The following is a 25,943-nucleotide window of genomic DNA, read 5'->3' on the forward strand; positions in this document are numbered from 1 at the left end:
ACACAAAAGAAACCTCGTTTCTTTTGTGTCGTGTCTTTTGCGCAAAAAAACCCAGAGTGGCAGTCATCGTCTGCCTTTTGTAGTCGCGGAAGTTCCGACTTTGGGGATGTGACTTCTGAGGTAACGGGAGTTGGTAGTCTGCAGTTGATGTTGGCGACGATTGTTGGCTTCGTTGTTGTTGTAGTGGTCGTAGTGGTTTTGGTGATATTAATGTTGTAGTGTCATGATTATTTTTGTAAGCGGTGTTTCTGTTTGTTTTACTTGACCATGGGTGGAAGAGCAGCGACTCCGTCACGGAGGCGCCGATCGGCGCCCACATGAAGAACAACAGGAATGCCGCATTCGACCTGGTTCATCGCTGCAGCGTAGCTTGGTGTGGTGGAGACTTTCGGGATTGCGAGAATGGCGACAGTCTTCGAACACTGCTTGTGCCTCTGTCCGCACAGGTTTTCGGGTGTCACGAGCGAATTCGTTGATACAGCCGGAGTCGGGTGCCGGTTGGCGTCTTGTCTAAACCTGCAATAAATGCGCAACGAGCTATTGCAGTCCTGACACCGCGAGGATCCATATATTTGTCACTTTTTTAGTTTTTAAATCTGTCGGGATGTAATGAGCTGCAAAGAATTTACTTCAGTAGCTCACGTTCGTACCCTTGGGAGCATTCATGGGATAAGATGACTTCATCTGTGTTCGGACTTGGGAAGCATTTCGTACTCTACGTTAGGGGAAGTTAGGGTCCCCGTCAATGAGAGCTGTCAAGACAGGTGTACCCGAGTAATAAGGTAGTATGAGAAGCGTTTTTGTCCCCGGCTGTAAATGCTTCTTTCCGTTTCACTGGAAACACGAATAGAACAGTGAATGCGAATTTCGGTATAAAATTAAAAATGGCGGGGTTAACGTCCAGAAAAGACACATATGCGCTGATATCGCACAGCACAGGGGCGTCTGTTGCGTTTCGCCTCCATCGAAACCCGGTCGCTGTGGCCAGGATTGAACGCGGGCTCTCGGCTTATTAACCGAATGAGGAACCGCGGCGGCTACAGTACTGTTGGTTTAGTGACTAATCCCAAAATTATCGACCAATTCCTTTCGAGTGGCACCATGCTCAGTTAGATCAAAGTGTGCTGAAAGGTAGTGAATACCATTAACAGTACTGGCTATGGTGAGTAGAGCTAAGCAAGAGCACAGCGCGGGCGGCTCCTGAAAGCCTGCTTCTCAGAACATAAGGCGACCTACGATCAGTAGAGCCAGCTAACTATAGCATGTAGTAAATTAATGCCGCTAAGAACGTGGCACCTTTCTAGAGGGCTGACAAAACAGCACAGTAAGAAATACCTAAGATCGCTTGGGGCGATAACAGCTAAAACGGCACATGACTCAATTTTGTAATGCTCAGCTGGCCCAGTACTGGTTTATTTGGAGAGATAATGGGAGAGGCCTTTGCGCTACCATGGGCGTTGTAAGGTTGACAATTACGAGAATGCATTGTCTGTATTCTTCATGATTGCTGTTGGTATCAAGTATTTTTTCTTAACGAGCACTGTCTGGCCCAGTTGGGTGTTAATGGGCTCAACAATAGGGCCAGCAAATACTTCATTAAAGAGGAGAAGATGTACGAAAATAACTACAAGTGAGAGCATAGCGCGCAAGGCTCATGTGACCTACTGCTCGAAGCAAAAAAAAACAAAAAACGGAAGCCGTGGCTAATCGCACGCATCATAAAGAGCAGCAAAAGCTTGGTTTGGGCTGGTTGGTTTGCGTTAGTGCAATGTTTCTAAGGTCAAAAAGAGCGTCTCGGAAGATAATGCTAAAGAAAGTGGCACTCTTCGGGAATTGGACTACCGGGGATAACACGAAATACCGAGTGAGTGGCGATGCCAGCCCTTGTTTCTGTCATATATGACAGAAACGTTTAGCACTTTACACGGCAGTGAGCAACAGAAGAATTTGAATGCTAATGCTTTACTACTTCCATTAGGAGAAACGGCGACGGCATGTGTCTGTACTCGCAGATGGTACACAAAATACCAGCGATGGCAAGCAAAATATAGTGACTTCATGAAGCGGCCGTATGACGCACACAGTAAGCCGAACATGGCCACTTCAGTCAATCCTGTGCACGTCGTTCGTCTATATATACTTCCCACTCGCCGAACATCAAAAGAAAACATAAATAAGATTTTTTCTCTGCAGAAGGAAGCCCTTCGTCACGTAGTCAACATTCCAAGTGAAAGCCCATTACACAATACCTATTATGAATACAAAATTATGCCTTTTCCAACATTATATGACTTTAACCTGTCGATGAGATATAAATATAGCTTAAAAACTAATAACAATGCATTTCTGTCTTTATGTAATTTAAAGAGCGTTCCTGACAGGGGGTATGTATTTAGGAATAAAGGAACATGGCACGTGCCATTCACCAGGCTAACACACGGGCTAGATAGCGTCGAAAATCGCCTTCCGAGATTATTGAACAAATTATTAATAAAGGAAATCGACCTGCGAACAGCCACTAAATGTAATATAAAACTTCATTTCATCAACCAGTTTCATGGCGTTTAACAGTGTCAACCATCTTCATAACGAAAAGCAGAGCTTTTGTAAAACGTCATTTCATCCCAGAGTACTGCAGTTGTGTCCATTTGTCTTTACTATTTCTTTTCCCTAATATTCAGGCGAGTTTGTTTATTAACATTGTCATTTTTCAGGTCTGCTATCACGCGAGTGTTTGTTGCATTTTCTTGTATTTTTTTTTATATTGTAACAAGACTGCATTTGCAACATTATTAATTTCTTGCGTGAAAATTGCATGTGCTGTGAATTGTTCTCTTTTAAACATTCAACATTTCATGCATAACTGCTGCACAAACTGCCATGTAAATGGGGTGGGGACCCAGTCAAGCTTGCCTCAGAGCAGCTTTTTGTCCCCACTCCCTGCATTTTTATTTGTACTAAAAATGCAAAATAAAGATTGATTGATTGATTGATTGATTGACCTCCACGCGGTGGCAGTTTTTTTCGGACATTCGTATCAAAATTGTGACGCAACCATTTGTCGTACAGTGTTCCGGATGGCGTCAAAGGATTTCTCGTTGTATAGAGCTTACATGAGCTAAGTCAAGCTGGAGGCTAGCTTGCGACAAGGATTCCAACGGACGACATACTAAACAACGAAATGCAAAAACATCCGTGTGCCGTGCGATGTCAGGGCTCGTTAAGAACCACAGGGCCTTCCATTATGGCGTATCTCATAACCCATTTGTTGCTTCGGGCGTTAAACACCCCAATTTAGAATTTTATTTTACCTTTCCATCTTCATGCCCCGCGCTGTGTGTGCGGTGAAAAATGTTTTCATGTTTAAGCAATTGGAGGTCACCCAAAACATCACACTGGCTAACTATGTCAGCCAGGAGACGACTGCTTAAGTGTTTTGAGAGCTCCAATCGAGTGTCGAATGGAAAGGCCGTGGTGGATAGCACAAAAGAGCAAGACAAAGCACACGTTAGATGTCTTAGGGTCTAGTGCATACACCGAGCTGTTCAAAGACGCCTCACCATTCACAGATGTTGATCGGGTGGCTGGACCAAAAGCTGACGAAGAACATGGCACGTGGCGCTGTCACTGCTCAGAGCTGATTAGGCGATGTTGATGGCGAGTAGAGGAAATTGAACCGCCGCTGGGTCGAGTCCACAAGGCTGCTTGCGAGCTGTGGTGGTCTTGGCAGTCGCTGCTCGTCAGTTCTCCCTGCACGTGAGCCCTGTGAGTTTAGGCCCGCTGTCTTCAGTTTGCGCGTTGCCTACGTTATCTGGCAATCCCTGCGAATCGCGTCTCTGTGCTGCATACTAGACACGATTACACCCATATGGGAGCAAAAGGGGACTAAGCTCTACTCTCGCGCAATCCCTTTTAAACGAGTGTCTGCCAGGGGACGAGTTTGCACCCTTTTTACTCCTGCTTAGAGCGTAGAGTCCTGTTCACCACCTGCCTTTGTCATCGTCCGCAGAAACTATATGCAGCTGTAGAGCGGAATGATAGAGTAGGGAAAAAACAGGAGTTGTCACAATCATATTTCACCAAAAAAAATAAACAACAAAACGCTAATTTTCGTTTCCTTGCGACTCACTCTTGCCGCCTTTACCTTTCACATTTTTACAAAGTTTGCAGACTCTTTTGCGTGTAGCTCATTTTTACTAAGTTTGCAGACTCTTGTGCGTGTAGCTCATATATTCTATAGTGACCACCGATCACGGCGAGAGGTTGCAAGTAGCCGTCTAGAAGTCAGGCAGTCACATGATGAGGCTTACCGGCTCTCATGGTTGCACATCGTAGGTGCTATGGTCAATTTCTGGAACTTAGTGTATTGTTACGTACTCAGTTGGCACTGAGCACGTCTGGGACGTCTTTTCGAGAGGTATTATGACGGGGCGGAGAGCTCAAACCAGCCAGGCCGACCAGCTTCGTTTTCCTCTACTCTCCGACCTCCGCCATTCGCAGACCGTGGAAAAGGGCCTAACAGGTCAATGCCTACTTGCTCAAATGGTGTGGTCGGAGGTTTCATAGGGTGTAGCTGGCCTGGCGAACAGGACGTAGGAAGCTTAAAACGCTGGCGCTGGACACAGCTGGCTACGTATTGTTGAATCGTTTGGCGCATTTTGGGCGAGTAAGACCGTTCTTGTGTGCGGTGAAGGGTACGAGCAACTCCCAAGTGGCCAGACATGGCATTGTCGTGCATCAGTTGAAGGACAGGTATGCGAAGGCTTTCCGGCACGACGAGAAGAAACCGTGCACCACCGGGTGTGAAATTCTTCTTGTAAAGTAAACCGGCGCGAATACAGAAACGGGCAGCAGTGGAATGACTGGCGGAGTCGAAGAGGGCCGTTAACGTCGTGTCCTTGCGCTGTTCAGTCTTGAATTGGTTAGGATCAGGAAATGTTGGTGATACAGAAGCGAGGTAGTCGTCGAAGTTGTCGCCGTCGCAACCAGTCGTCGGAAGTGGCAAGCGCGAGAGACAGTCAGCGTCGGCATGTTGACGGCCACTTTTGTACACGACTGTGAAGTTGAACGCTTGTAGCCGTAAAGCCCAGCGGGCAAGTCGGCCGCATGGGTCACGGAGGTTTACGAGCCAACAGAGCGAATGATGATCCGTGACGATGGTAAAAGCATTGCCGTACAGGTAGGAACGAAAGCGCTGCACAGCCAAAACTACCGCGAGACACTCTTGTTCGGTAACTGTGTAGTTCCCTTCCGACTTGCTCAGCGACCGGCTGGCATAAGCCATCACATGCTGTTGTCCGCTGCGGCGCTGGATGAGCACAGCGCCAACTCCGACACCACTGGCGTCGGTGTGAACTTCGGTGGCAGCAGACGGGCAGAAATGGCGCAGGATAGGGCCCGAAGTTAGGCGAAATTTCAGATGGCGGAATGCAGACTCACAGTCAGGGGTCCACTGGAATGGCACGTCTTTTTGCAGAAGGCAGGTGAGAGGGGAGGCGACGTCGGCAAACCGCGGAACGAAACGGCGAAAATACGAGCATAGCCCTAAAAAACTGCGAAGTTCCTCGACTGATTTCGGCGCTGTGAAGTTGGTGACAGCCTCAACTTTCTGGGGATCCGGCCAGACCCCGTCCTTATGAACCAAGTGACCGAGGACAATTATTTGGCATGATATGATTGAAGCAGCGCAAGGCCGAAGGCCAAAAAAGAGCAGAGGAAAGGAGGAAAAGGACAACACAGCGCTGACAGCTTCAGCGCTGTGTTGTCCTTTTTTCTCCTTTCCTCTGCTCTTTTTTGGCCTTCGGCCTTGCGCTGTTTCAATCATATCATGTACAACCAACTTCGCCCATCAGATCGGGCTTTCAAGGTTAATTATTTGGCGTTCGCCAAAGTTACACTAGAGTTAAGGACCAGGCCCGCTTTTTCAATGCAGTCGAGGACGATAGCGAGGCGGCTGTTATGTTCGTTAAATGTCTTCCCAAAGATCACAACATCGTCCAAATAACACAAACAAATCTGCCACTTCAGACGACGCAAAATAGTGTCCATAAATCTTTCAAATGTGGCAGGTGCATTGCAAAGTCCAAAAGGCATAACGTTGAATTCATACAGCCCGTCAGGTGTGACAAACGCCGTCTTTTCTTTGTCGTTCGGGTTCATTGGTATTTGCCAGTAACGTGATCTCAAATCAACTGAGGAGAAGTATGAGGCGGAGTGAAGACAGTCGATGGCATCGTCTATGCGTGGGAGCGGATACACGTCTTTTTTGGTGATGGCATTCAGGCGACTATTGTGCACACAGAATCGCCACGTATTATCTTTCTTCTTTAAGAGGATAACTGGAGCCGCCCAAGGGCTTAAGAATTCCTGGATAACTCCTCGGTTTAACATGTCCTGAACTTGTTGGTCTATTAGCTCACGTTCGGTCGGCGATACGCGGTAAGGCCTCTGTCGTATTGGAGGTGCGGAGCCGGTGTCGATCACATGATGAATGCGAGAACGTGGAATGGGTGCTAGATTTTCTCTAGAGAAATCAAACACAGTGGCATACTTCGAAAGCAGTTCCACCAAAATCCGGCGCTCGGTTGTGGAAAGGGACTCATTAACCATAGCCTGAACTTTGGACTCTTCACAGGGGTGTTCCAGCTCTTCAAAAGCGTGATTACTTAGCGCCGCGATTGAAACAGACAAACCATCCTCGAAATGCGCAAGTTTCATGCTACGAGGTAATACGGCGGGCTCTTCCGAATAGTTCACTGTCCACAGCGCGGTGTGGCCACCCGTCACGGGGACTATGCAACGAGGCACGAGGCCTTTTCATAGCGCATGTAAGTGCAGTGGGTTCCACCACGGCGTGAAAGGCGTCGCACAAAATTTTAGATGAAAGAACCGGCACGAATACGGCGGACGTCGCCGGAACAACTGTGTCCTGCGACACAGAGAACGCTCCGAAATCATGAGGAGCTTTCCACTAGAGCCGACATCAGAGTAGCGTTCAATTAAATCCATCCTGTGCGAGAATCGAATGCTGCACCACATGGCTGCAAAAAGTCAATCCCAAGTATGACGTCATGCGTAGAACGTGACAGCACAGTAAATTCAGTTCTGAACATTTGTCCACCGATAATAACATTCGCGGAGCAGACACCAAGTGGAACTAATCGTCGTTGACGTGAAGTTGGTGGTGTCAGGCTGCGGTCAGAGGCAGGCGAGGAGTTTCGCAACAGTGCCGCACGGTAGTTACCCCAAGAAGATGGTGGCGTTGGGCGCTGAACTTCAACATCGGGGTTAAGAGAAGGGTTCGGCCACGGGCGGCGGTCTTGTTGCATCGGGCCTCGTCGGCGGCAATATCGGGATATGTGTCCGGTCATGCCACAGCGGTAACACACTGGTGCAGGGCGCCAGCGGTCAACGTATGGTGCCTGCCAAGCGGGGTCAAAACGTTGGTTGTACTCGGGTCGAGGCTGCTGTCGCGCGAAGTCACGTGTAGGCGCGCCGTCTTCCCACAGACTGGGAGGCGGACCGTAAATCGCAGGGTCTCCGGTCGGCGAAGTTCTGCGCACTGCCAGCTGGAACCCAAGAAGTGGATAGTGTCGCGGGCTCTGCCTGCAATGCGCAACCTTCCTGCTGGGCGTCATCACGGTGCACAGGTTCTTGATGCCGGAGGAGTTCCTCGCGCACAATTTGTCGAATCATGTCAGCCATCGGCACTGGAGCAGCGAAGTCAACGCTGGCGACGGAGGTGACATTGGCCAGGCGTCCAAATTTCGGGACAATACCACGAAGCTTCAGGGCCTCGAACGTTCTGCAGTGCTTGATGACGTCGGCAGTAGACTTCAAGCTGTCTTTGCTAATAAGGAAGTTGTAAACTTCTGCGATCCCTTTAAGTAAGTGCCCAACCTTATCTTCTTCAGACATCCGTGAATTCACTACCCGGCACAGTTTTTTGATGTCCTCGATGTACATGGTGCAAGTCTCACCAGGTAATTGGGCCCGTTGAAGCAGCGTTTGTTCAGCTCGTTTCTTTTTGGCAGATCCATCACCGAAACACTTCTTAATCTCTTCTGTAAAACGGACCCACGTGGTGAGGGAGTCTTCATGATTTTCAAACCAAATCAGGGCTGTCGCTTCCAAAAAGAATACGACGTTGGCTAGCTTCACTGCAGCATCCCATCGGTTGTACCGGCTTACCCGCTCGTAATTAGTGAGCTACTCATCGACGTCTTCATCGGACATTCCAGCAAAGGTGCGCGGTTCGCGGTGATGCTGCGAGTGGCCCGCCGCGGGTGCTGCTTGCTCGGCGTCGCCGTCCCGAGGCATATCCAGTGGAAGGGGTGATAATCCAACAACTCTGCGGCTGCGTCGAGGAACAGAGGGATCCGTGTTGGTACCCCGCAACGTCCACCACAACTGTTGCGTACCTCGTGGCGGACCTCGTGGAGGATTTCTCGAAGGAGCGTATGCACTCTTGCTGATCCCACCGCAAACTCCCACACTAAGCGCCTAATCTACCCACCAACCCACCCATCCCTGACTACCAGAGAACAGTCAATCTGGCATCGCCAGCAAACGCTCCAATCGTGCAGCCAATCTTTCCAAATCAATGCCGTGACACCCAATATGCACCTTGTGAGACCACCCCAAGGCCACCCTTACCCACATCCTCCTAACATGCCCGGCGTCCCCTCCCCCTGCCGGGCCGGTGCCTCTCTGAACCTGGGCGGACTGGCAGACCTCACAGTGGTCAGCGGACCTGGCAAGGCAGAAGATCGCTGACAGTCGGGTCGCATACGTCATCGACCAAACTACATTAACGTTTGCACCGTGAGTGGGGTCTTGCAGATACCCAGGAGGCCGGCGGGCCTAGAATTCTCTTGCTAAATAAAGTTTTCCATCCATCCCGCAAGATGGATGAAATGCTTCCCTGTCCTAGGAAGCAGTAGGCTACGCGTGGGAGGATGATAATGAGCAATTGCTACCTTGTTCATTTAAGGAGACCGGAACGGGCGGGTTTGCGAAGTATTCATTTTTTCCAATTAATGGGTCTCTGCACTCTCTTGCGTGATTTAATAGAGTGAGATTACGTGATCCCTGCGTGACGTTAAGAGTTCACCATTTAGGCGGGGCATGAGATGTCGCGACACTGATGCGCAAACGCAGTTAAATGCAGCAGCACATTTAAAAGTCATTAACGTTTACAATGTTGATTTCAGAGAGAAATTTAATTACCAAATGCTCAGCTCTTATCATTTTTGCCAGAATAAATTTGACATGCCTAAAAAACAGCTTTCTCAGTTTTTGTTTTGCGAAAAGCACAGGTGGCGTTTTTACAACGTGCATATTAAACAGTGCTATAGGCAGCATCCTTCAAAAAAATTAAGATATTGTCCATGTACTCACCGCAAGTTCCGTCCCACAGCACCAGCAGTAGTCCTGGAGCCTGAGCAGGGGAGGCTACAGAGTACGATGCATGATGTGTCCTGCGCCAATTGCTGGCCATGGCTCTGCAGATGTCTCGGCTCTTATATTGTTCCATGAGGGACACTCCAGGTTATAGTTGTAGCCTTCGAAACTGTTGTTCGTCATGCGTTGGTTTGCTGGCGCTTCGGGATAGCTTCGTGATAGCCTTGACCGTCTTTCTCGGCCGAGGTTTTAGTTTTGAGGTCCACGTCCTAGCGAGCAGGTAACCTTGAACTGTGTTAGTGTGTGTTGCCTGAGTTGTGTTAGTAACTTCGCTGCATTCTCTTCTCTTGTGTACGTACGTGGGGTGGCAGCTGTTCTGGTTGTGCCAGTCATCGTGTACCTTTCGCGGTCGCGGAAGTTCCGACTTTGGGAATGTGACTTCTGCGGTAGCGGGAGTCTGTGGTGCACAGTGGATGTTGGCTTCGGTGTTGTTGTAGTGGTCGTAGTAGTCGTAGTCGTTATAGTTATGTTTGTGTTGTATAGCGTTGTGATTATTTTTGTAAGCGGTGTTTCTGTTTGTTTTACTTGACGATGATTGGAAGAGCAGCGACTCCATCATAAAAGCGCCAATCGGCGCCCATATGAAGAACAGCAGGAGTGCCGCATTCGACCTGGTTCACCGCTGCAGCGTAGCGTGGCTTGGCGGAGACTTCCGGGATGGCGAGAATGGCGAAAGTCTTCGAACACTGCTTGTGCCTCTGTCCGCTTAGCTTTCCGGGTGTCGCGAGAGAGTTCGTTGATACAGCCGGAGTCAGGTGCCGGTTGGCGTCTTGTCTAAACCGCAAAAAATCCGCAACGAACCATTACAGCCTTGACACCGCGAAAATTCATATATTTGTCACTCTTTTCAGTTACTGATTCTATCGGGACGTAATGAGCTGTAAAGAATTTACTTCAGTGGCTCATACGACCCTTGAGAACATGTATAGGAGAAGATGGCCTCATCTATGTTCAGACTTGGGAAGCATTCCGTACTCTTTGTTAGCCTTCCCGTCACTTAGGGCAGTCAAGACAGGTGTACCCGAGTAATAATTTGGTATGGAATGCGTTTCTGTTCTGTTCTCGCCTGTAACTGTTTCATTCCCCTATGCTAGAAGCTTGCACTAAGAACAATAAATGCGAATTTAGGTATTTAAGAAAACGGCGGTTTCAAAGCGATGCAACTCCTTCGAGGCCGAAATGGGAACAGCAAAAGAAAATTGGATCTGAGCAGGCAGCTCCCGTTAAGCGTCTATAGCATGGCGGCAGGGTGGTGACGAACACCAGTAACGAGGTATAGAGCTCACAAATGGCGCAGTGCGCGCCCTCTGTCGGATAAACTAATACGGATCCTTCGACCCCCCCCCCCCCCCCCCCCCGGCCAAAAACCCGCAAACAAAAAGCACGCCGGGCACACTTGCACTCGAGGCAATGTTAAATCAACAGGTGGTCCTACTTTCTAGACTGATAACCATAGCGATAAGTACGGGGTGTATATGCCAGCCTCCCGGAATGAACTGAACCACGGCCAGGTTAACTAGTATGTGACCCCGGCATCACATTAAGTGCTGCGCAAGCGCAGTCAAATACAGCAGCATATTTAAAAGTCATTAACGCTGACATTTTTTGGTAACAGAGTGAAGGATAACCGACCAATTAAATTATCTGATAGCCAGCTTTTATCATGTTTGCCAGAATGAATTTGTGGCGCCTTTAACGCCGCTTTCTTAGTCTTTCTCTTCCTAGTAGCCCAGGTGGCGTTTGTAGAAAACTATGTGCATAGTAAATATTGCTGTAGACAGCGTCTTTTAAAAAAATCGACAAATTGTTATACTCACCGTAGGTTCCGTCCCACAGTAGGCATGGCTCTGCAAAATGCCGGCTCTTGTATTTCTCCATGAGGGATACTCCAGGATATAGTGGCTGTCTTTAAAACTGCCGTTCGTGATGCATGTTTGTCATGCTGGCGCGCCGTGATAAATTTGTGATGGCCTCGACAGTCTTTGTCGTCCGAGGTTTTAGTTCTAACAGTAATGAACAGGTAACCTCGGGAGTTGTGTTAGTGTGTGTTGTGCGAGTTGTGTTAATAGCTTCGCTGCGCTCTCTTCTCGTGTGTACTTAGGTGGGGTGGTAGCTGTCCTGGTTGTGGTAGTCATCGTCTACCTTTCGTAGTCGCGGAAGTTCCGACTTTGGGGATGTGACTTCTGAGGTGACGGGAGTTGGTGGTCGGCAGTGGATGTTGGCGACGATGTTGGCTTCGTTGTTGTTGTTGTGGTCGTAGTAGTCGTAGTGGTTTTGGTGATATTGGTGTTGTAGCGTCATGATTATCTTTCTAAGCGGTGTTTCTGTTTGTCTTACTTGACCATGAGTGGAAGAGCAGCGACTCCGTCACGGAGGCACCGATCGGCGCCCACATGAAGAACAGCATGGATGCCGCATTCGACTTGGTTCACCGCTGCAGCGTACCTTGGCGTGGCGGAGACTTGCGGGACGGTCAGAATGGCGACAGTCTTCGAACACTTCTTGTACCTCTGGCCGCACAGGTTTGCGGGTATCACGAGAGAGTTCGTTGATACAGCCGGAGTCAGGTATCTGGTTGGCGTCTTGTCTAAACCTGCGATAAATGCGAAACGAGCCAGTGCAGTCCTGACACCGCGATGATCCATATATTTATCACTTTTTTATTTCTTAAATCTATCGGGACGTAATGAGCTGCAATAGAATTTATTTCAGTAGTTCATACGTTCGTAACCTTGGAAGCATTCGCGGGAGAAGATGGCTTCATCGATGTTCAGACTTGGAAAGCATCCCGTACTCTACATTGGGGGAAGTTAGGTTCCTCGTCATTGAGGGCTGCCAAGACAGGTGTACTGGAGTAATAAGGTAGCATGGAAAACGTTTGTTTTCCATGCTACCATGCTAGATGGTTTGTATTTGCGCTAAGTTTGCAAGGACAAAAAGAGCGTCTCGGGAGATAATGCTAAAGAAAGTGGTACTCTCCCCGTAAACGAACAACAGGGGATAACACGAAATACCGAGTGAGTGGCGGTGCCAGCCCTTGTTTCTGCGCCACATGACGAAACGTTTAGCACTTTACACGGCAGTGAGCAGAGCCTACATGTCAGTTCGGACTCACAGAAGAATTTCAATGCTAATGCTTTACTAGTCCCATTAGAAGAAACGTCGGCGGCATGTGTGTGGACTCGCAGATGGTACAGAAAACACCAGTGAGGGCAAGCAGAATAATGTGACGTCATGAAGCGGCCGTATGACGCACACAGTAAGCCGAACATCGCCACTTAAGACAATCTTTCACATGCCGTTCATATATATGTACTTCCCACTGGCTGACCTCCATGTGGCGGCAGTTTTTTTCAGACATTCGTATTGGCGGCAGTTTTTTTCCGACATTCGTATCGAAATTGTGGCGCAGCCATTTGTCGTACAGCGTTCTGGGTGCTGTCATACAATTTCTCGCTGCATATAACGTACATGTGCTAGTAAAGCTGGAGGCTAACTTGCGGCAGGCAGGGATTCCAACGTGCGAGATACAACGCAATGAATTGCGAAAACGCCCGTCTGCTGTGCGATGTCAGGCACATTAGAGAACTACAGGGACTTCCACTATGGCGGCTCTCATAAATTTTATTTTACCTTTCCATCTTCACGCCCTGTGCTGCCTATGCGGTGAAAAAAATTCTTCTGTGATTAAGCAACTCGAGATCACCCAAAGCATCGCAATAATTAACTATTGAAGCCAGAAGATAACTGCTTAAATGTTTTCAATTCCCTGCAGTAGGAGCGTCATGAAGCTGGGCAAGTACTGTGGAGCAGAGATGGGTCGGGACAGTAAGCACGAGCTCGGCGATGTCTGGGCGCATACGGCATCGGTACAGTGTATCGTGATGCAGCACGAACAAGCGCAGAGCAGGATCGCAAGGGTGGCTGCGGAGGCGGTCGTCTATAAGGCGCAGAGACGGATCACGACGCTGGTCGTCACCGATGTGCAGAAAGTCCAACACGAACAGGCCGCCGCGGTGGTTCAGTGGTGCTAGGAAGCTGATCCGAAAGACGCGGGTTTGATCCCGGCCGCGGGGATGGAATTTCTATGAAGGCGAAATTCTAGAGGCCCGTGGACTGTGCGATGTCAGTGCAGGTTAAAGAACCCCAGGTAGCCGAAATTTCCTGAGCCCTTCACTACGGCGTCTCTCATAGCCTGAGTCGCTTTGGGACGTTAAACCCCATAAACCGAACCAAACGAAACCAAACCAATATGGCGAAAACAGAATCGTCGGTATCACAGGTGTGAGAATCAAGAGGAACGACAGGACGGCGGGACAAACAGTCAGTGTTTTGGTGCAGCTGGCCGGACTTGTAGACAACAATAAATGTGTACTCCTGCAAGCGCAATGCCCAGCGGCGAAGACGGCCTGTACGGCCTTTAAGAGAGGACAGCCAACACAAGGCATGCTGGTCTGTAACAACGCAGAAGGGCCTCCCAAACAAAAAAAAGGGCTGAATTTCATTAACACCCAAACAAATGCCAGGCACTCCCACTCCATAAAGGAATAATTATGTTCTGAGGGAGATATCAGGCGGCTGGCGTAGGTGATATCACGAAAGTGAGCGTGCTGGCGCTGCACAAGGATGGCCACCATGGTCACTGGCACCTCTGGGAAGTTCCGTAGGCACAGAGGGGTTCAAATGGGCCTGCACAGGAGGAGCATTGAGGGTTACGACAGGTACTGTGAAGGCGCGAGCTTGGTCAAGGCTCCTGAAGAAAGTTACATCCTCCTCCTTCAGGAGGGTCGTAAGGGGACAGTCCGTGTCTGCGAAGTTCGAGATAAATCCGCAGAAACACGAGGAGCGCCCGAGGAAACTTCGCACAATGCTTGGGGAACGCTTCTCGCGAATGGCACAAACTTTGTCAGGGTTAGGCTAATTTACACCAGAGACATTGGCCAAGTGGCCGCGGCACTTAATTTGGCGCGGCTGGAGCTGCACTTCTTGGAGGTCAGTTGGAGACCAGTGCGATGGAAGACGGTAAGGATGGCATAAATACTGTGGCTTTCGAACATGGGAGAGAAAAAATGGCAACGTCATCTGGGTAGCGCAAGAACCTCATCTACCATGAAGCAGCGAGTCCATCATGCGCTCGAAGGTGTAGGAGCGTTGCAGAGGCCGAAATGCATAGCTTCGAATTAGTACAAGCCATCGCGGGTGACAAAGGCAGTATTCTGACAACCCCGTTCGTCAACAAGAATTGGTGTGGGCGGAGGAACCATTTTGCAGGTGAGGCTTTTCAGCGAGGAGGAAGAAATGGCGATGATAATTATGATATTCACGTCAGAACATCCCAGGTCTTTAGTTTACTCCAAACTGCAAGTTAAAAATATCCTCTTGCAGGTAAGAGGCATTCGCTACTAACGGTGAACAGGTGATGCTTGATGGTGTCCAGTGGAGTCACTGGAAAATTCTTGCAGTGATTCTAGTGTCCACGAAACCTGGGCGTGCTTCACTTGTTTCACCGTGCAGGCAGTGAGTGAATTTTTCCAAACACGGCAGTGAGACAAAGTACTGTCCTCTCTGAATGGTTGAGGGCTGTCTTGGCCCTGAATTAAGGGCAGTAGGACTCCTGCATGAAGGTTTGTCGCCCCGATAACAACAGTGCCGCAGCATCGAACCTTGCCAGGGGAGGAAGCAGGTTTCAGCAGCGTCCCTAATCCACGATAACCGTTGTACCAGCATAATTTGAGACACAAGTCTCAGCACTCGGCCGAAGCAGGACGTAGTGACACGACAAAAGCTGTGAACCCTATAGGAGCGCACCTCTCGTTGTTACAAATGTAGGCCCCAATTTCGCGACGCAAGTGGCTGAAGCCTGCAGTAACGCACTGGAACATTCGCAGAGCCGGCTGGCCACGTTAGATTGGCGAGAGCTACAAAGTACTTTTGAGGTTAGATTTGAATGTGTCAAGCGTCGAGGGTGTACTCACCGTAATTTTCTTGTCACTCGGAGGTGCAGGACGGGAACGTGTAAGGCTCTCCCTGGCCGTGTGGCGGTGATCGGAGTCTGCATTGTTGCGCGGAGCCAGAAAACGCTTCTCGGATTATCGAAGGTAATCCACGTAGTTCTCGCTAGAGCACTGTTGGCAGTCCTTGCAATAACGGCAGTCGTAGAGCTTCTGGTTGTGGTTGTACCGGTGTCCGTCGATGGCGTCCACACCTCACAGCCAGATTGCAGCTACTTCGGCGAAGTACCGGGCAGTGAGCACGATTTGTCGACCTGTACCGAGAGGAGTGCCACATTTAGATGCCAGAAAGGGGCTCGTACTCTTACACCTCATGCGCTAGCGTTTTGAGGACATGCAGCGTAAGGGTGGGAGGCTGAGTTGCTAGAAATAAAATGACAGCTTTGCCCCTTACCTAGTATGCGGACAAGGAACATGAAAAGTATTGAATTTGGAGGTCTGTGCGACTGTGTGCGTCTTGATGTTGCTTCTGTCTTTTGAAGCCACCGCATGATGTGTTGACCTAGCTGCTCACGGTTAATTACGCGTTCCTCAGCTGCATCCACGCTCGAAAAGCTTGCTTGTGACGAGTGTTTGTGCTGGGATGGCGTAGTGGGCTCGGAAGCGTTCCTCAGCTTGCGTTCAAAGTAAATGCAATTTAAGCTGCGAGTATAAGCTTCTGCTTTTCAAAACGAAACACTTTTTCGGGAAAACTTCCCTTTAATACCTTAAAGAGCTTCGTTAGAGGGCGTTTCATAAAGAGTAGAGATCAGAAATGAAAAAGAGAATGCGTAGGGAAATTTTCGAGGAAGTTTTACAATCAAAAGATTTTCATTGTGCAGATACAAGCCGAATGCACACGCTGATCGCTCAAGTGAGTGCTGGAACATCACCTATATTGCCGTACTGAATAGTAGACGAGTTTTGTAGCGATTTTGTGGACGACCGCTGTGCGAAAAAGCACGCATGACGCTCTTCCTGCTTGACCCGTGTGGAGAGTCCAGGTCATGTTGGGTTGCATTTTAAAGATGCAACACATTTGATTCGGAGATGGATATAGAAGGATAAATTGCAGGCACAAGCAGTGTCACGAGCATGGCGGCAAGCCGATGACCACGAATAACCAACTGAACGAATTAACAGTTCGTTAATTTCCTGACTGACTTCGGGCAGTAAAAAGTGACTACGGCATCACGCGGATATCTCGTCGTTTAAGCGGGGAGTGGGTTCTGCCAAGTGCACGGTGGAAGCTGTGATACGTTCAGCAAATTGTACTAAATTATTTGAAGTTGAATTCACATTCATCATCATCATCAGCCTGACTACATCCACTGCAGGGCAAAGGCCTCTCCCATGTGTCTCCAATGACGTTAATGCCCCTTTCTCAATCTCTACTGCAATGAGCACAAACGGCATTTTTGCACAATGCTTGGCATCTTTTAAGGAAATCGACGAGTTATATTCGTGAACTCTCCACAGGTACCGTCGCACAGCACCAGAAGAAGTCTGTCGTGAGGTTCAGTTACAATCACTGGCGACGAAGTCCTGCAGCCTGGACGGGAAAGGCTACAGAGTGCAATACATGATGTCCTTTGCGACAATCGATGGTCATGGCTTCATGGACGTTGTTCGCTTTGTACCTTTACATTAGGCCTACAACAGGATATAACGGCAGTCGTCGAAACTGTGGCCTTTCGTGCTGCATAGGTTTCCGAAGGCTGGTTGATAGTTGGCGCCGTTGTCTTGATCTCCAGTATCGTCGCAGCGGCAGTAAGCTTTTTTTGTGCGGTCATGAAAGGTGACACGTCCTCTTGAACTGGGTACCTTTGAAGTCGCGTTTGTTCCTCTGTGGCACATGTACCTACTACACGCATGGTCGTGGTGAGAGAGAGAGACTAATGAATAAAGGAGAGGTCTGCGCGGTTGTTAGCCTAGCGTGCTACTCCAGCCCGGTGAGTGTATCTGTGGCTGCTCCGTAGTGTCTTTTTCTGTGTGCCTAGCTGGCCTGGTAGTGGTCCTGGCTGTGTCAGTTATGCTGCACCTTTTGTGGCTGTGGAAGATCCGGCTTTTGAGGCTGCGACTTGTGCGGTATCGAGAGTAGGTGGCGCGAACCAGTGTGAGTTGTTGTCTGCGGTGCTGTGGACGATGGTCATTGCGGCTTTTTTATATTCATGTTTTGTAGAGTTAGGGTTGTCTTTGATAAGGGCGTTTCTGTCTATGGGCTTTGCTGTGGGCTCCTTTTGTTGTGTGAAAAGAAAAAAAAACTTTCACCAGAATGGAAAGAACATCGGCACCGTCGCAAAGGCAGCGATCGGCGCCCGCATGAAGAACAGTAGGAGTGTCGCTCTTGAACTGACACGCCAGCACAGTGAAGACTGGCGCGGTGGAGACTTCCGGGAAGGCAATCTTGAAACCTGCGCGTCGCTCTCCGCGCACGTGTACAGGTGTCCACGTGACGGTGCTCGGTTGGCGTCTTGTCAGGACCTGCAATAAAACCGCAACGAGTCATCACTGTCCTGATACACTGAGCAAACCACAAACCTCCACTTTACTTCTCTATTATTATAGCTTTGAAACCTGACAGGACATGATGAGCGGCAAATAATTTACTTCAGTGGTGCTTATGTTCCTGTCTCTGTGAATACAGTCGAGCCCAGTTATAAGGAACCTGACGGTAACACTGATAGCTTTCGTTGCATCCGAAGTTCGTAGTAAGTGGACCTGCACTGTTGGAGCCGAGACATGGAGACAAGAGTGAAGCATATTAATTTAAAAATTCGGTTGCGCATGTCTGTTTCTTCAAAGTAGGCCCCATCGAAAGCTCTGCAGCGCGGCCATATGGTCCTGGTCGAGACCCTTCCATCGGGCGAGCTAGTTAGGGACGCGATAATAGCGATAACGATCACAGTGTTCCCGGCAATTGGTGGTACCGGGTACTTGTCTACAGACCTCGACAAATTTGTAAGGTTGCAGCGATGAGGCGACTGCAGAGCATGCACGTGCAGAATGCGTAGTATGCGCTACCACTGTGCAATGCAATTGCAATTGAACCCCAGATAAAGTGACACTTCGCCCTACTTACTAGGTTCTTGAAGGAAGCTTTGCGCGGAGCAACGCTCTAGCAACTGCTCCAGCAATAGTGACGCCGTCTAGCTGCTATTTGACCGGATGCGCCGGCAGCCACACGTCATGAAAGGAATTCTAGCTTCTTATATTGCTACCATTACTTCGTTACCATGTGCAGTAGTTTCGCTGTCAACGCTGCCCCTGCCTCTCTTACCATGCTTCTGCGTACAATCTAACGTTTCGCCTACACGGACGGTGAAGACCGCTGGCTGTGTGGACTACTGCGCACGGTAACAATGTATATAGTCAGCAGAGCGCAGGTGTCTCCTCATTACCAGTCGCGCGTGGTAATGGAGCGCCTAGGAAAATAAAGCTGCAAAATGCGGTAATGTTCGTTGAGGGCAGCGTAGCATAGAACGAAACGCCTATGGCCATGTGTGGCAATATGAGCGGCAACGTTAGAGAACTTGTTTTTCTGAGGCAGAAGGACAACATCCCTCACATGGGCATGGGAATGTTTTCTTCGCAATCATGTGAGGATAACAACCCGAAGCTGTCCTAATGGGCGATGAGAGAAACCGCAGTAAATAGCTCAGTAACAACCAAGTAGGGTTTTAACATATTCTAGCATTGCGCAATGCAAGGGAATCTTTACACATGATCTCTATCAAAATGTGGACGCCGTTCTGCGAAGAAAGGAAACACTGAAATGGCTAATGAGGCAGCCGCTGCGGGCGCTTCACTCTCTAAATGATATCTGCGCGTGTAACACAGAGAGGCACGAGTAAAGGCTGAAAATAGTTCCTGGATTACAGTGCGATATCACATATACACTTTACCTATTTCAATGGGAGAGCGTCAATATTATGAAAGCTATGAGGATAGCTGAGAGGATACTCACCTTGATTATCTTTTCCACAGAGGTTCAGGCGGAGAGCACGTAAGCCTTGTCGGCTATACGTGGGTGAGTGCAGGTAGCTCCACTACGTGGACTGGGCTGGTGGTTCTCGGGCTGTGTGGCGTTTGGCACATTGCTCCTGCGGACACCGTTTGCGAACTCTTTATAGTAGTTGACATAGCGGCACTGGTATTGGTTGTGGCTTATGCAGTTGCCGTCGGTGGTCCCGAGGTCGATGTCCTGTTGGTAGTCCTCCTCTTCGCCAGAAGTGCGTCGCGTGTGCGTTGCTACGACGGCTGTGGTAAAGTTCGGATGTATCAAGTTGTAGTTGCGAATGTCTCGGTTTTTGTACATGTGCCAGGTAAGATATTGTCTTAGTATTGGTAGCCATAATCACTGTAGCCTTATATGCTTCTTAACTTGGTGCTCTTAAAAGGGAGTTTTAGGCAACATATTTAGCTACTGATCGCACTGTATTCCTTGTACTTCCCTGTATCAGGCACAAGAAAGTTTTTTAAAATACCAAGGAGAACTATTTTTTTCAGCAAAAATATAAACCGAAACTCTGGTCATGGCCTGGAACGATTAGAAAAATTCATACACGCTTCGAATGGCTGACATAGTGACTCGAAATGATGAACTCGTTCATAAAATGACGCGAAAAATGCAGCGTTGCCCAAAAATGAGCTGAACTGAGGCCACGGACACAGAACATTTAAAAATCGGCTTGCGCAGGAATGAATTGCAGCATCGCTGTAAACCTCAGTGGAAATTATCAGAACGGGTAGAAAAGCTGCAATAAAAGCTTCTTTACGATACACGAACCTTGAAAAACCTTGGAGTTGCCCTTAAATGAGGACATTATTGTTCACGCCGAAATAATATGTAACGACGAAAGAAGTAGAAAACCTTACAGTCATCGCAACAGGGAAAAGCGGAAGGTGAGGATCGAGTAACTGCACATCTTTTAAAAGATGGTGGGAGGTTGGGCTATGTTAACGTACAACCCCAAATGTGCAATGCCGCATGACATCGAGCGTATACCGGGTTCATGGAAGAACGCTAACATAACCTTCATGCTAGACTAGCGGTGAGCGGTCTCATCATGATAGCAGAAGTGTGACGGGCATCACAATGGGAGTCAACGAATCGGCCGAAATAGGAGGGTACCACACCGGAAGCCTTCACAGCGTGGAATGGAGTCACGATGGTTGTATTTCGACCTATGTGCAAGCGAGAGGCAGTATTTGTATATCGAGTGTACTGATATGTTACATTGTCGGGGGGTCTGGGTTCTGGTAAATTGTGGTATGTATATAGTGGGACTGACCTGCTTAGCGTTGTACTGGGGTACGTGTGTCGTGTTTATGTGTGTTGTGTATGTTTTCGTTACGCCGGTCTTCTCCAGTGAGTTTTGCCCAGTGCTGCATTGCCGAAGCTGTTATTCTGTTGACATCATGGCAACTGCCGAGTATTGGCGGTGAAGGCAGCGACGGAGGAGTTTCGTGTTCTATTTGTGGTTGTGTTTGGTGTGGCGGTCTCTGAGCTTGCAAGCCGTCGGCGCTGAATCATGAAGAACAAGAGAAATGCCGCAGGCTCGTCCCGTAGATACCGGCAAACATGAGGAGTATAAGGTCAGCCGAATCGGACGTGATTCGCGGCCCCGCCAAGGCGGCTCTTTCGGCTGTTCCGCACTTCTTCCAAGAATTTGCTCCATGATATTTTTTGCCGCTTCGTGGGCCATCCTGTACCCCTTGTCTATGGAGTCGACGTATTACGTTCACAAGCGGTTGTTCACATGGCGTGGAGCGTAGACTGCGGGAAAGCCTGCGAAAAGATGAGCGTCACAAAGAGTGTAAGCAAGGTAGGCAGTTGATTTGTGTGATGTTCGGAATGCCTTAAATGCAGCACTTGTGCGGATTGCTAACAGAAAACAGACAGATTTATAACACCATCGGAATATATACGATGCGAAATCAACTCAAAGAAATTCGACAGATATGCAGAAAAATTTTTCGAAGTGAATATTTGAAGTAATGTAGCCTGTAAGATATTTTTAGCTGGCTAGTGTATGCCATGTATGTTCATGAACATCCAGTGACATTTATGGATATCTAGACATCCATGGTCATACACGGGATGCATGATGACAGCGCAGTTGTAATTTTAGATTGCAGCTCACAGTCATATTGCTATAAATAACTGTAGCACTGTGCCAAGTGTTCATTGTTCACGGACCAGGCATGGCAGCTTGTAAGGCCATGTTTGCTGCATGCATAGCTGTGGCTTCATTGTCAACAAGTAGCGGATACCGCAGTTTAGGTTGTAGGCGTGTCGCGAGGGTTGTAGCGCTGTCCCGTGTTTCAGATTTGTGGGCGCGGTTGGCGTTTTTTCCTCTTGCCACTGTTGTCATGACTGCTCCTCTAGTGATTCAAAAAGTCGATTGGTACACAAATCCAATATTAATCGTTCAGAACGACGAGGTCCGTACGTTTACTACACGGAACTGATCGAAATGATTTTTCTCAGCTAATTTTTGCGCCGGGGTTGTGCATTACTACACGCGCATGGAATCAAGCCGCAGAACTCTGCACATAAACTCATATAGTTTACATATGACTCCAGACAAAAGCTTCCCTGAGAAGTTGAAAAAATATGGAATGGTTATGAATATGCTTAGTGGCGATTTCAGGGTAAAACGTTTATTGAGGAAGTGGAATTAGAAAAATAACGCGCCGGGTTTTTTTACAAACTTCAGGTATCATCTCAGTCGGGAAGTTGGAAGGTTTGAAACCCAGCCCTGGTCATGTGGAAGTTTGTCGAATCTGTCATCTAGGCGCGCCTATTTCGTGTCCTAAAAGGCATGGAGTACACATAAAAGACTAGCGAAGAGATGGGCCCTCCCATTCTGAAAGCTAGCTAGTTAGCCCTGTTTTCTTTTCAACTCTAGGTTTAGCTCATGATAGCCTCAGCTTTTTCCGGGCCACAAAACCAAATACACCAAGCAAGCAACTTTGCTTTCTTCATCATCAGCGAAAATTCGTCAATTCATCACCGAAAATGGTTGAACCAAAAGAAAACTCACCATAACCACTGTGCAATGTGGTAAGGAACCACTTCTGACACGCTCGGTGAACCAGGCTGGAGTGATGGCACTCGAGGCCGCGTTGATTCTTTTCGAAGACCTGCGACATAAAGGGCGCGTTTTTTTTTTGGGCCCAGGCTATTGTGGTTGCCTTTTCGCATTTTTTTTTGCCACAGATACATTCGGACGCGAGTAACCCTTGCTGTGTTGGGATAGTTTATGCCTACAGGAGCCAGCATACAGAGAAAGAGCACAGGACCAATGGAGACGATGAGGTGTGCTGCTTCTGAAATAAAAGTTGACAGTTCAGCGCTCCATCCTGTCGCCCTCTTTGTGATTCCAGGTGAAAAAAATTTGTATGATACTATGAAGTATCATAGGTGTGACTAGGTGTCAGGCAATAGCATGCCTGACACCTAGTCAGGCATGCTATTGCCTTTTTGTCAACCTCCTTGACAACTGTATCGTTGTCAAAATAAACTTCAACCTTCAACCTTCAAGTTATGCAGTTTGTCATAAAAATGCCATTAATTTTTGAAAAATCATACATTCGTCGTTCAGGTGCAATAAATATCACGAAAATTACATGACATCTGTTTGACGAAGCATATATGCGTTATTCAACAACTTTTTTAGCGGGGTTGTGCTCCCTTTCTTTGTGCACTGATTCCAGTAGGCAATGGTAATAACTCCTAGCTGATAAAAAAAATGTGACTGCAAACCGGCTGTCGAATCACGTTATAAAGCTTGCAAAAGGACGACTGGTTTTAGTGCGCCATGGACTGAACGCCTGTTCACGTGCCCTGATAACTCCGGGTAGACGGAAACTGCTTGAAGCCATGAACGGGCATGTTATGTTTTCAAAAAAAAAAACTGAACTCTGGAAGCATGGTCTCTTTGCGCACTCCATTATCATCCCCATTTCATGTTTTTGGTTTAACACCAAACTTGTCACAGACGCGGAGCTCCTGTGCAAACTTCCAAGACGGGCGAAATTTGTTTCCTAACTTATTGTAGGCCTGCCTCACAACGGTGTATGCCCACCATTCGCCTTCCATACGAACTGTTGCTTTGTCGTCCAGGACAACTGAGCGTAGTTGGGCTGACTAGAAAACTCTTTATGAAATTGGAGATTAGTGCCGAGTGTTAATCAGCGCCACCGCAGTGCAACAGCGTTGGATTTACTGTTATCTTCGAAAAATGGCGCATCAAAAAGAAACCTTTCAGAAAGTATTTTTCGTAATATCAAAATTAAACAGAATTCGAAATATGTTTTTTTCCAGCAGTCTCTTCAGAAAACATGCTATCCTCAAGTCCCAGCGTCGAGTTTTTGAAGGAAACTGTGAAAAAAAAACGCAAATATAATCCACATGCCTTTTTTTTCGACGTCTAGAGGTAGAGTTCCTTAGATCCTTGAAAAGGCCCACTGTTTTGATGCCGAACCAACTGCGGCCCATGCTGGCGTTGTGATGCAGCGCTCGTGGTTATTCCAGGTAGCGTCTGTCCTTGTCGCCCGTACATGTAGGTTGATTAGCCTGTTAAAACTACAACTTCTAGTGTCTTATGTCGCAAAGCTACACTTGGGGTATAAGAGACGCCATAGTTGAGGACGTCGCATTAATTTAGACTACGTAGGTTTTTTCCGTACGATGACATCGCTCAGCACACGGACGCATTTGCGTTTCGCCTCCATCGAAACTTCACACGATTGCGAAACGGTATTCTCGGAAATGGAGTCTAATCGTATACGAGGGCTCTGTTAGGTGTAGTGGTGGTTGTAGCTGTGAAACTACTGAGTTACAGTGTGCATCTGTCGAGATTGCCTCGTGGAAGTATTCCTATAGGGGTATGGTTGGAGAGGTGCCCTACGAGGTTTTGGCGAGCAGTCTGTTACGTCTAGTGGTGGTTGTAGTTGTTGAACTAATGAGTTACAGGGTGTATCTTGCCGAGGTTGCCATGTAAAAGTGCCCATATAGTGGTATGGTTTGTTAGGTGCCCTAAGAGATTTTGGCGGGTGCTCTGTTAGGTGTAGTGGTGGTCACAGTTGTGAAACTTACCGAGTTACAGGGTGTATCTGTCGAGATTGCGTTGTAAAGGTGTCCGTATGGTGAAGTTGAGGTTATGCTTGCATATGGTTCGATAGGTGTCATAAGAGGTTGTGGTGGCTGGAAACGTCGGAGGGTGTTGCGCGGTCTTCGCATATCTGTCTTTTGTATTTCGCGTGTGATTGTGGTGAAGTAGAAAGCTCCACCGGCATGAGGAACAGGAATAGCGTATTTGAAGGTTTGGACTCTCCGCACCGGGTACTCTCGGTATGAGAAAGAGGAACAGTGCTGGCTTGGACATGACGCACGGGACATTAAATCTAGAGCCCCGCACACGTGACACTCAGCAGAGTTCGCTATGCAGGCAGCACTGAGGGATGGTTCCGGCTCCTTCAGCAAACATGTCGCCGCTAGATTCCTGGAGGCGGTGCCGCAGGCGTCGATGGTACCGGTCGCGACTACCACCAGGCCCAATGCCTGATGATGTGCACCGTCCAGAAGGCTGCATGAGATAAGTGAGGCTGTTCGTAGTGCACGAAAGACTCGTAAAACGACACAAACAGATGGAGAGTTTCTCAGAAAGCAAAGACCGCCATTGCTATGGATCTTCTTGGTGGAATGTTGTCGGGGTGGCTACAACAAATGCAAGAAATGTGACGCGCTTATGGCGTAGGTTTTTGCGCAATATGTGCCTGTGGGAGGTAATTCTTTTCAGCATAACTGGCAACAGCCAAGCCATTGTCGCCGGTGCCAGAACAACCACCTACTGCAGACCCTGTTGTATACTTTGCGAGGCCCTGCATGTAATACGAGTCCAGAGTCAGCTGCATTGTGAACATCATGGCTACTGCTCTCTCAATTCATACATAACCAGCTTAGTTGGTTTTTGCAACGTTCTTGGGGGTGGCTTCTTCAGGCGTCGACGGTGACGTTCGGGTGCATTAGGGTAGCTGTCTTCAACTGTGACTGGCGCTGGTGGCTATTTTAATATGCCTGGTGTACTAATGGTGACCAGACGTCTTCCCAGAAATAACCTCATTTGTCGAAATACAGCTGAGACCTCTTCATAACGAACATAATCGTCGAGTCGCACGGACTGCGTTAATTGCACCCGAGGTTTGTAGCACGTGCACTTCTGATGTAAAACCCAGAAATGGAATGAAGGTAGCGTGCTTTTTCCATTCATAAAAAATCCATTATGCACGTCTGCATTTTTAAATCTAGACCAAGTTACGACGCATTCTAAGCTTTCTAGCAAAGTACTTTCAAGGCGGAGCACTTGCGCGTTGCTCCCCCTCTTGCTACCGACTGCTGTTTTAGGGACGAGAAATGAACAGTCGTGGTATAAGCGTTGTACTTGGACCCCTTCCTGTATCTTCGTCAGATCCCTGGCAGTC

The 25,943-nt window shown here is 48.3% G+C and overlaps 1 protein-coding gene across 14 annotated transcripts in view; it reads right to left on the reverse strand.

Moving 5' to 3' along the window:
• Positions 1-30: 30 nt before the first annotated feature.
• The window catches only part of LOC149336181 (uncharacterized), a 60,184-nt gene continuing 34,271 nt past the window's right edge, over positions 31-25,943 (reverse strand). For 6 of the 14 annotated variants that reach the window (XR_016284158.1, XR_016284163.1, XM_089552697.1 and 3 more), the window contains 8 exons: positions 23,876-25,048; positions 22,502-22,601; positions 19,420-21,243; positions 15,438-17,936; positions 11,280-12,055; positions 9,400-10,236; positions 3,561-3,750; positions 31-516 (listed from right to left, as the gene is read on the reverse strand). Coding sequence is in view for 2 of the 14 variants with exons in the window: in XM_089552694.1 (XP_089408820.1) it covers positions 258-516; positions 3,561-3,610 (309 nt within the window). In the remaining 12 variants the exon portion in view is untranslated. Of the gene's footprint in view, positions 517-3,560; positions 3,764-9,399; positions 10,237-11,279; positions 12,056-15,437; positions 17,937-19,419; positions 21,244-22,501; positions 22,602-23,875; positions 25,049-25,943 lie in introns of all 14 variants that reach the window. The other 8 variants (XR_016284165.1, XM_089552695.1, XR_016284159.1 and 5 more) reach the window with 7 other exon arrangements.

This window comes from Amblyomma mixtum, chromosome 7 (assembly GCF_055824585.1).
Source record: "Amblyomma mixtum isolate Tamu chromosome 7, ASM5582458v1, whole genome shotgun sequence".
NCBI classification, from domain to species: Eukaryota; Metazoa; Arthropoda; class Arachnida; order Ixodida; family Ixodidae; genus Amblyomma; species Amblyomma mixtum.